We start from the raw sequence: 12,019 nt of genomic DNA, 5'->3' as shown, positions 1-12,019 counted from the left end.
AAAATGACCCCCTCAAAAATGATAAATTACATTTAAATCTCAGTATTTTCAAATGAAATACTATTAAACTTCAGGTATTCAAAGTGAAAGCCTCCTAGTAATTATTATTCCTACTTACCCGTTTGTCTAATGTTCTCTCTCTCACAAAGTTAAGTAAGTGATCGTTGACCAGAAGAATATCCTTTTTAGCAGCTGTAACTATAGACACAATAACATCATGTCTAATAGCCTCCTCAGGATCATGTGACCTCACTTTAAGATACTCTGAAAGACAAAATTTTATTTGATTAAATGGAACTTTAACAATTAAAACGTTTTTAAAAGTTGTATTTGAAAGTAAACCACAACAAAAGCAAAACCTAAGTAGAGGGTAAAATGTTTCAAGAAAATTAAGAGCAGGGGAAGGAGGGGTAAAAATGAAGGTCAGTCCTTCAGTCAAAATAGAGTAATTTACATGCAACTGAGTAGTAAACCCTTTCCCCATTTTGGGCAGTGGGGGAACAGAGTAGTGTATTAAGGAGTTCCTAACTTCATTAATTAAACCATATAAATGACCTAAGAAGTATAATAAATTTAAAGATCTCACTTCTGTTTTCTGTTTAAATGGTTAAAATATTCAAATCAAATGGATCTACTGTGAAAAGGCTAGAGTGCTGAAGTTTCTATCCCTTAACTATGGAAACCCTAAGGTTTCTAAAAGAACAAAATTAAGATACCAGCCACCAAGAAACAGGATTACAGGAAATACTAAAAGGCAAGTTCATGTAACTGAACTAAAAAAGGCCAAAAGGAACATAGAAGAAATCAAACATTTAACAATTAGGAGTGACTGTAGGAAGATCTTAAAGTCAAAAACATGGCAGTTAAGATCTGGCACTGAGAAAGCTGAAAGAAAAAATTAACACTCTTCAGTAATGTTGTATGAGGCTTAAGGAAGAGGTATTACAACTGAGTATAAATATAACAAATATTATTCAGCTTTATCTTATGAGACCAGTAAAATTTCATTGTTTGGGTTTGGAATACATAGCCATGGCTATATGCAGCAAGTAGTGTTTATGACTGTAAGCGAATTTACTTCCCTATAAATTGATAGTTTAATAAAGAATTACAATGCAAATACACATAAAACCACTACCCGGGTCTTAAGCAATTTCACCTTAAGCATTCCCTAAGTGGAACTATTTCCAAAAATGACAAAGACATTATATTGCTTAAAAACAAAACAAAACAAAACAAAACAAAACAAGGGGCACCCTGGTGGTTAAGCATCTTGACTTCAGCTCAGGTTGTAATCTTGTGGTTCATGATTTGGAGCCCCACATGGGACTTGCTGCTGTCAACTCAGAGCCCACTTCAGAGCTTCTGCCCCCTCTCTCGGCTTCTCCCCTGCTCATACTCTCTCAAAAACAACAACAACAACAACAACAACAAAAACCGTAAACATTTTTTAAAAAATAAAAAACTTCTAAAGAAACAGAAATGTTATTTTACCTAATTCAGTAAAGAAAATTTCTTTTAAGATGTATCCCAATTTCCCTAAAACAAATTCTTCATATTAAACAGGGTATATACAAGAGCTATTAAACTACAGATCTTAACTGTGCAGAGGAAGAGAAAACAAATGAGAAAGAAGAAATTCTCGATAGTTAGCATGACAAAGCAGCTAACAGTACTCTTCACAGTATGGCCATGTCCCCCAAAATGTGGCTGAAGGCACAAGGATGAATCTCACAAATACACTGTAAAGAAAAGAAAGATAAACGTGAGTGTCTAACATATATTAATCTTAGCTCACTCCTGAAATCCTATGAAAATGTCTTTAAAAGGGACAAGTACAAGAGAAGGAATCATAGCAAAAGAGATTGTTCAACAAAACTGTCACAGATGTAGAACTTGTAAACAAAAGAAAAATATGAAATCCAAAAAGAGAAGAAATTAATAAATAAACGCTTCTCCAGAGTAAGAACCATAGAAACATTTAGAAATTCAAGGCACCAAGCAATGAGAAAGGCACAGATGAAGAATGCTGTGAAATGAGAAATGGCTGAAAATGTGAATAGAAAGTACTAAGACCCCTAGATTTTTCAGAGCTGTCTTTTAGCCAACTACAAAAATTAAAATATGTAGTTTATAGCAATACAGGCCTACCTCAAGATGCAAGAAAAATCTGAAATAAACAACCTAACCTGACATAAAAGAGCTAGAAAAACAACAAAACCCAAACCCAGCAAAAAGGAAACAGTAAAGAGCAGAAATAAATGATAGAGAAACAACAACAACAGCAGAAGTAGAACAGATCAATGAAACCAAGATCTGATTCTCTGAAATGATCAACAAAAATAATAAACCGCTTAGCCAAAAAAAAGAAAAAAGAGAGAGGACCCGAATAAACAAAATCATTAATGAACGAGGAGAAATAACAACCAACATAACAGAAATATGAACTACACCAGAATATTATGAAAATTCATATGCCAACAAACTAGACAACTTAGAAGAAATGGATAAATTCCTGCAAAAACATAACCTACCAAAACTGAAGCAGGAAGAAATAGACAGACAACTTGAACAGACTGATTACCAGCAATGAAATTGAATCAATAATCAAAAAAATTCCCAAAAAACCGAAGTCTAGGACCAGGCAGCTTTACAGACGAATTCTACCAAACATTTAAAGAAGAGTTAATACCTCTTCTTCTCAACTATTCCAAAAAAACAGAAGTGGAAGGGACAATTCCAAATTCATCCTATAAGGTCAGTACCACCCTGATACTAAAACCAGTTAAAGATACCACAAAAAAAGGAACTACAGACCAGTATCTCTAGTGAATATAGATGCAAAAATCCTCAACAAAATATTAGCAAACTGAATTCAACAATATCAACAAAAAATCATACCTCATGATGAAGTGGGGTTTATTCCCAGGATGCAGGGTGGGTCAACAGTCACAAAACAATCAACCTGATACATCACATCAATAGGAGAAAGGATAAAAACCATATAATCTTTCAACAGATGCAGAAAAAGCACTCGACAAACTACAACATCCATTTATGATAAAAATCCTCTGCAAAGTAGGTCTAAAGGGAACATACCACAGTATGATAAAGCCCTTATATGAAAAACCCACAGCCAACATCATACTCCGTGGTAAAAAAACAGAGTTTTACCCCTAAGGTCAGGAACAAGGCTAGGATGTCCACTTTCATGACTTTTATTCAACATAGTACTGGAAGTCCTAGCCAAAGCAATTAGACAACATAAAGAAATAAGAGGCATCCAAATGGATAAGAAAAAAGTAAAACTTTCACTGTCTGAAGACATAGGAAACTGAAGATTCTACCAAAAAAACTACTAGCACTGATAAATGAATTCAGTAAAGTCACAGGATACAAAATCATTGTACAGAAATCTAGTTGAATTACTGTACACTAATAATGAAGCAGCAGAACGTGAATTACAAAAACAGTACCATTTACAATTGTACCAAAAACAATAAAATATATCTAGGAATAAACTTAAAGCTATAAAACACTGGGGCGCCTTGGTGGCTCAGTCAACTGAGCATCCAACTCTTGATTTCAGCTCAGGTCATGATCCTTAGGGTCGTGGGATCAAGCCCCTTGTCAGGCTCTGCGCTGAATGTGGGACCTGCCTGGGGGTCTCTCTCTCTCTCCCTCTGCCCCTAATTCCCACTCACATGTGTGTGTGCTCTCTCATTCTAAAAAATTAAATGAATAAATGAATGAATGACTAAAACACTGATGAAAGAAACTCAGGACAACATGAAAAAATGGAAAGACATTCAATGCTCATGGTTGAAAAACCAATTATTGTGAAAATGTCTATACTATCCGAAGCAATGTACAGATTTAATGCAATCCTTATCAAAATGTCAACAGCATTTTTCACAGAACTAGAAAAACAATCCTAAAATTTGTATGGAATGACAAAAGACCTCAAATAGCCAAAGCAATCTTGAAAAATAAAAACAAAGCTAGAGGTACCACAATTCAGGATTTCAAGTAATTAAAACAGTATGGTACAGACATAAAAATAAACACATAGATCAATGGAAAAGAATAAAAAACCCAGAAATAAATCCACAATTATATGGTCAATCTTTGACAAAGGAGGAATGAATATACAATGGAAACAAGTCTCTTCAACAAATGGTGTTGGGAAAACTCCACAACTACATGCAAAAGAATGAATCTGGACTACTGGACTATACACAAAATGAATGAATCTGGACTATACACAAAAATAAACTAAAAATGGATTAAAGATCTAAATTTGAGACCCAAAACCATATAAATCCTTGAAGAAGAGAGCAAAGGTAGTTATTTCCCTGACATTGGCTGTAACAACATTTTTCTAAATATGTCTTCTGAGGCAAGGGAAACAAAAGCAAAAATAAACTATTGGGACTAGATAAAAATTAATAGCTTCTGCATGGCAAAGAAAACAACCAACAAAACTAAAAGACAGTGTATGGAATAGGGAAAGATAGTGGCAAATAACATATGTGATAAAGGGTTAGTATCCAAAATATATAAAGAACTGATACAACTCAACACCATAAAAACAAATAATCCAATTAAATAACGAACAGGAGACATGAACAGACGTTTCTCCAAAGAAGACAAACAGATGGCCCACAGACACGTGAAAAGATCCTCATCATCACTCATCATCAGGGAAATGCAATTCAAATCTACAATGAGATAATCACATCACACCTGTCAGAATGGCTGACAACAAAGAAACAACAAATGTTGGCAAGGATGTAGAGTAAGGTCAACCCTCTGGCACTGTTGGTGGGAATGCAAACTGGTATAGCCACTGTGGAAACCAGTATGGCGTTTCCTCTAAAAATTAAAAATAGAGGACTACCCTATAACCCAGCCATTACACTACTGGGTATTTGCCCAAAGAATATAAAAGCACTAATTCAAGGGATACATGCACCCTAATGTTTACAGCAATGTTATTTACAATAGCCAAACTACGGGAAAGCCCAAGTGTTCAGTGATAAATGAATGGATAAATAAGAGGTGGTGTGTGTGTGTGTGTGTATGTATGTATATACACACACACACACACACACACACTATATATACACACACACCCATACACATACACACACACACGTATACATATATACACACAATGGAATATTATTCAGCCTTAAGGAAGAATGACAAGTGAAGTCAGTCATAGAAAGACAAGTATGATATGATCTCACTTATATGTGGAATTTAAGAAACAAAACAAATGAGCAAAGGGGGAAAAAAGAGAGATAAACCAAGAAACAGACTCAACTATAGAGAAGTGATGGTTACCAGAAGAGAGGTGAGTGAGGGGAGGAGAAACAGGTGATGGGAATTAAAGAAAAAAATAATTAAAGTTTTCCCAGAGGCTGAAAACAAGGAAATCACACAACATAATAACAAATGTTTCATTAAAAAATGAAACTACAAAAAAATTAAAAATGAAAGAAACTACATACTATCTTTCAGTAAACTTACAAATTGTCAAACAATGGTGAAGACTAAAAAGGTTATTGGTGAAATTATTCACATATAAAATATAGCATAGATAGCTACATAAGATGAAAACATCTATCTATTATTTAGCTAACAGTAAATTTTGCATTAAAATTCTGACTATAGGATGTGGCATCTGGATGGGTCAGTTGGTTAAGCAATTGACTTAAGCTCGGTCATGGTCTCAAAATTTGTTAAGTTCAAGCACCCCATTGAGCTCTCTGCGGTCCGCTGAGACACCATTTCATATCCTATCTCCCTCTCTCTCTGCCGTAAACCTGCTCATGTGCTCTACCATAAATTTTAAAGAAATAAACATTTTTTTAAAATTCTGAGGAAGAATTAAGATAGCAGAGAAGTAGGGGGGCCTGGATTTCCCTTGTCCCTCAAACACAGCTATATTGAGGTCAGAACACTTGAAACATCCAGGAAATCAGTCTGCTGAGTAACAAAAGATCTTCACAGGTGGAGGGAGACAGCTTGGAGGGACAGAAGTGCATGTATACAAATTGGGGGAGATAATACGGCGCAGGCACAGAGGGGAAGGAATCCCTTCAGAGGAGAAACAAAAGGGAAAGAGAGACAGAAAAGCTGTGGAATTACAGTATTGTGCTAGGACAAGAGAAAAGCACCTCCAGACCATGGACTGGGGAACAAGAAATATGGAGAGTGCTAGTTTCTACTCTGCCAACAGCTTGAGGAGCTGAAGATTAGAGTTTACAAAAGTGAACAACTTTCTCCAGACTAGAGCCAGCCTTGTAAATGTGCCTGGAAGGCAAGGAGCTGGCCCTGGGGCACCGTAGAGATCTGAGAGCCACCCTGGGAAAGAACAGTCCTCTTCCCAGAGGCAGGCACTCTGGTTTAGTGCCTCCCCAAGGACAAAAGACTCTGCAAGAGCCCTTTACTGGCAGGGCTGAGTGGCCTACACCAGGACAGAATCTGCAAGGTGCAGGCCCCTTAAGACAACAAGTTCTGAATCCCAGCCCAACACCAGGGAGGCACAGGAGACTGTAGGCTGCGCAGGGCAAGCCAACCAGCGGCACTACTCTGCCTGAACAGTGTGGTTTGAGACACCCAGTACAGGGAAGAGGTATCGCCATTTTTCTCCCCATCACCAACATGGTGGGACTTCAGGGAAAAGGATAGCGGCTCCAAGTGGAGGTGGGACCCACTTACACCAAAAGCCTGCCCCTCCATGCCTGGCAACTGCTAATCTATTGGAGCAGGACAGACACGGAGTGAGCCAGCTGGCCTCTCCGCCAGAATAGCACAGCCACCGGCCCCAGGCACCAACAGACAACTGTCCTGTGGTTTTGTTTCCCAGCCTTTCCTTTTTTCCAGGGTTACTTCAATGAACAAATCAAAGCACATCTGGTGGAAGGTCCAAACAATCTACCACTAGAAGCAAGGAGAAGCTTTGTAGAGGACTGACCAGTGAGATAGAGCAGCCAAATACACAACAGAGAGCACACAACACACTCCAATAACACTTTCTGAAGTACCAGGCCTTGGACAATGTACGACCCCTTTTTAATAAAGCAGTACTCACAGATGCAGGACACACAACAAGCTATTTTTTAAAATTTTTTATAGTTTATTTATTTTTGAGAAAGAGAGAGACAGGGCATGAGTGGGGGAGGGGCAGAGAGAGAGAGGGAGACACAGAATCTGAAACAGGCTCCAGGCTCTGAGTTGCCCGCACAGAACCTGATGCAGGGTTAGAACCCATGAACCACAAGATCCTGACCTGAGCCAAAGTCAGACGCTTAACTGACTGAGCCACCCAGGCGCCCCACAACAAGCTACTAAAACACATAAAAGACAGAAACCTAGCCCAAATGACAAAACAGAAGAATTCTCCTCAAAAGAAAATACAGGAAGAAATGACAGCCAGCAAGAGAATCGCTCAAAACACACATAAACAATATATCTAAAAAAAATTAGAATTAGAGTCATAAGACTAATAGCTGGGCTTGAAAAAAAAGGCATAAAAGACAGCAGAGAATTTACTGCTACGGAGATCAAGGACCTAAGAATTGTCACAATGAATTCAGAAATGCTACAAATGAGATGTGAAACAAACTAGATACAGTGACAGTGAGGTCAGAAGAAGCAGAGGAGAGAGTAGGTGACAGAAGATAAAATTATGAAAAACGACGAAGTTGAGAAATGAGGGAAAGGAAATTACTAGACCACAGAAGAAGAATTAGAGACCTAAGTGATTCAGTGAAACAAAATAATCTTTGTGTCATAGGAGTTCTAGAAGAAGAGAAAGGGGCAGACATTTATTTGAACAAATTATAGCTGAGAACTTCCCTAATCTGAGGAAGGAAACAGGCATCCAAGTCTAAGAAGCAAAGAGAACTCCTTTCAAAATCAACAAAAACAGCTCAACACTTCACATATTGTAGTGAAACTGGCAAAACACAAACATAAAGAGAAAATTCTGAAAACAGCTAGAGTGTATTATGCTAAGCAAAATAAGTCAGTAAGAGGAAGACAAGTATCAAATGATTTCACTCTTGTGGAATTTAAGATACAAAACAGATGAATATAAGGGAAGGGAAGGGAAGCAAAAATAATATAAAACAAAGAGGGAGGCAAACTATGAGACTCTTAAGTACAGAGAACAAACTGATGGTTGATGGGGATGGGGAGTTGTGGGGGTGTGGAAAAGTGGGTGATGGGCACTGAGGAGGGCACTTGTTGGGATGACCACTGGGTGCTATGTGTAAATGGTGAATCACGGGGATCTACTGCCCAAGCCAGGTCTACACTGCATGCTAGCTACCTTGAGAATAAAAAGCAAAATAAAACAAAACAAAACCCTAAATAATGGGGTTCAGAGAGTTTCCAGTTTGGTGAACACTGGAAGGTACTGAGAGAATAAGACCAGAGAGGGCAACCAACCACTCTCTCCACACCTTGCCCTATACATCTCTTTCATTTGACTGTTCCTGTATCCTTTTATAGTAAACTGGTAATAGGAATAAAAAATTCTGACTATGGGAAAAATACTTAAGTTTTTTACTTTAAAAGTCTAGAATATCTACAGAACTACTACAAATCCACAAGAAAAACAAGCCAATTTTAAAAAGATGGATTTAAAATTTAAATAGACACCTCATAAAAGAAAATATCCATATGCTCATAAAAACGATGCTCCATCTCATTTGTCATCAGTAGAATGCAAGTTCAAACCACAACAAACAGCAAGCCCGATGAGAAGGACTATACTGAAAAAGCCTGATGACACAAAATGTTGACAAAAACATTTAAGAAATGGAACTCTCAAGCATTTATTAGTGCGAGTGAAAAACAGGGGAGCTAATACGGAAAAGTCATTTCTTATAAAATTAAACACATATTTACCCTATGACCAATAACTTTACTCTTAAGTAGTTACAAAGAGATATGAAAACATAAATCCAAAGCAACACTTGTAAGAATACAGTAATTTCAGTATTAATAGCCCCAAATCGAAAATAGCCCATCAAACAAAAAAATAAATTATTGCATATTTATACAACAAAATAGCACTCAATAATAGGAAACAATAAAGTAATATTACAGGAGTCCTGAAGACACTAACAACTAGACTTCTGAACTTCTGATAGAATACTCTTCAGTGGGAAATCAGACCAGTTGAAGAGGAAGTATTTAAACTGGAGATTTTCCAACAAACAACCCAACCTGATCACCCTAAAGTTACATTCAAAATCAACAATTCTATCTATACATTCAAGGCGTTCTAAATAGCTCTTTATTTAGTCCCACACTCTTAATTACGAGCAGACAGCCACACACTGCCATGCATTTGAGGAAAGCCTCTAAACACAGATAATACAAACAAAAGCAAATAAAAGGTGGGAAAAACAAATTAGCTAAAACAAACATTCTGTAGGAAAAAAATTCCCCCAAATACTATCATTAGTTTTCTCAAAGAATCTTGCATCAGTAACACAAGTAAAACGCTACAGTAAAAGAAATGTCAAGGTAAAAAGAGGAGTAATAGAAAGGAGAAACACACACACACACACACACACACACACACACACACACACACACGGGGGGGAGGGAAAGGAAAAGGAAAAGGAAAAGGAAAAGGGAAGTGAAGGAAAAGAAAGGATGAAAGAGAGGGAGAAGACACAAGAGGGAGGAAGAAAAGATCATCTAAAGATCAATGCTACAAAACAGAAGCTCAAAGAGCAAGCAGTCTGAATTCAGATATGAGTGGGTCAAGAGAGGATTCCAGGCAGGGCATCTCTCCCCAAAAGGATGAAGGTTAGAAATATTTGCTGTTTAAATCTCACTGGCAGAAATTCAGCAAAACTTGAAAGCATGACTATGACACATTATTGTTAAAAATATTATGAACTAATATACTTTATCATTTTCTTTAACAAAAGAAACTCAGAAGGAAGCTGTAAGATTTAAGAATCAAGCATAAGCAAAGACCATTACAAAATCATTTAAAAATGTACTACAAGTTAGTAAAGTTTTAAAAAGAGAAAATAACTATTAATAATGTGAAAGATAGGAAGAGAATGTGCAGAGTTAATTTTCAAGGTTTCCTTCTCAGAAAGAAGCTAGAGTTCTGACTAACTTTAGACTTCATTAATCAATTATGCAGTCAAAGCACAAAAGAGAATGTTAACTTCCAAGCCCACAGGGGAAAAGGAAAAATGAGAATAAAGAAAATTAATCAATTAAGCAGAAAAGAGGGAAAGAGAAAAATAATACAAAAACAAGCATGGAAAATAAAAAATATAAAATGAATTCAACTCCAACAAATTCAATAAGATTTTTAAAACACATATAACAATACTGTATATAACTTATGGACAAATACACATGTGACATAGAAAAACAAAAAGGATGCAGACCAAATTTAGGGGAGCAGGCAACCCTCTGCCAACAGGAAGAATACAGTTTATGACAAGCATTTCTACATCAACATTTCTCTTCTTTTTTTAATCTCTTGAGCAAATACAGCAAAATGCCAACATTTCTAAAGAAGACATAGTGGCTACTATAGTCATCTGTATTTTCTAAAATATTTCTTAATTTAAAGAAAATTGGGGCACCTGCGTGGCTTAGTCAGTTAATAAGCTTTGGACCTCAGCTCAGGACATGATCTCTCAGTTCGTGAGTTTGAGCCCCGCATTGGGGCTCTGTACTGACAGCACAAGGCCTGCATGGGATTCTGTCTCCCTCTCTCTCTGCCCTTCCCCCCACAAAATAAATAAACTGTAAAAAAATTTTATAAAAGAGTAACAGTCACATATATGATATTCTTATTACTACAAAAATGCAAAGTTCTAAATACCTTATAATTATACAGATTTCAGAAAAGTTATCTCCATTTAGCATAGTTAAATAAGCTTACAAATTAATGACTCCCAACTAAGTTCTCAAAATGTTAAAGAACATCAAAGTCAAGACCTGTTCAAATCCAAATGCCTAGAACATCTTTAAAATTGTTCTTAAACTAAAAAACTAATTATTGTCTCTGTTAACATTGACTTTTTATACGTGCTTCTAGACTACATAGGCACAAGGAGTCAAAATTCTAGCTTCAGAGAGTAACTTCCATAAATAAAGTCTTTATTTATCACAATAACCAAAAAGGGGGATATTTTCCCCATATATATAAAACTGGTTTTTTTCACCAATAAGCATCTAGAAATATTGGCTACGGTGGGTATATAGTACCTGTTAAGTCCTTTGCTAAATCAGGATGGTTCATGAGACAATGGCTAGCAAATTTCACACATTCCAGGCGGATTGGTACGTGGATGTCATTAAACCTGAAAAAACATAAAGGGACAGAATGATCTTTAAAATAAGTGAAACAGATAATGTTTAATCTATAATCAATTTATATTTATTCCTCTAACTAAAAGCAAAAACAATCTTTGTAGAATAATTCAAAGTGGAAGTCAGACTATTTCAACAAAGTTTTGATATGCTATATATTTATGAATGCTGTGGAAAGTCTGTATTAAACTAGCACAACCTCCTGAACGATGTACTTTCAAGGAACATGTATAAACAATACACATTTGGCTCAAGCACAAAATTTAAAATGACAATATTTTTCCTGGGGCACCTGGGTGGCTCAGTTGGTTAAGCATCCGACTTCAACTCAGGTTGTGATCTCACAGTTCGTGGGTTTGAGCCCCGCATCGGGATCTCTGCCGACAGCTAACTCAGAGTCTGGAGCCTGTCTTCAGATTCTGTGTCTCCCTCTCTCTCTGACTCTCCCCTGCTCATGCTGTCTCTCTCTCAAAAATAAATAAAACATTTTTTTTAAAAAAAGATGTTTTTCTATAAATATTATACTTTCTAATAGGTCTGTTTATATAAGCATATGCATGTACACGGTTCACAGATACATTATATAAATCTCAAACTGTGTTTGAAAAGAAAAATTTTCTTCTAAGTATTCCTTCTTAAATGTACA

At 36.5% G+C, this 12,019-nt stretch overlaps 1 protein-coding gene across 7 annotated transcripts in view; it reads right to left on the bottom strand.

Annotated features, from left to right (window-relative positions):
• The window catches only part of PDS5B (PDS5 cohesin associated factor B), a 129,408-nt gene that overhangs the window by 91,176 nt on the left and 26,213 nt on the right, over window positions 1–12,019 (bottom strand). For all 7 annotated transcript variants that reach the window (XM_077752530.1, XM_077752531.1, XM_077752534.1 and 4 more), the window contains exons 9-10: window positions 11,269–11,363; window positions 119–264 (exon numbers count right to left, since the gene is read on the bottom strand). In XM_077752530.1, the coding sequence (XP_077608656.1) occupies window positions 119–264; window positions 11,269–11,363 (241 nt within the window). The remainder of the gene's footprint in view (window positions 1–118; window positions 265–11,268; window positions 11,364–12,019) is intronic.

This window comes from Crocuta crocuta, unplaced genomic scaffold (genome assembly GCF_008692635.1).
Source record: "Crocuta crocuta isolate KB4526 unplaced genomic scaffold, BGI_CrCroc_1.0 scaffold190, whole genome shotgun sequence".
NCBI lineage: Eukaryota > Metazoa > Chordata > Mammalia > Carnivora > Hyaenidae > Crocuta > Crocuta crocuta.
Note: the sequence above shows the minus strand (reverse complement) of the source record. Positions and strands in the feature narration are given on the sequence as shown.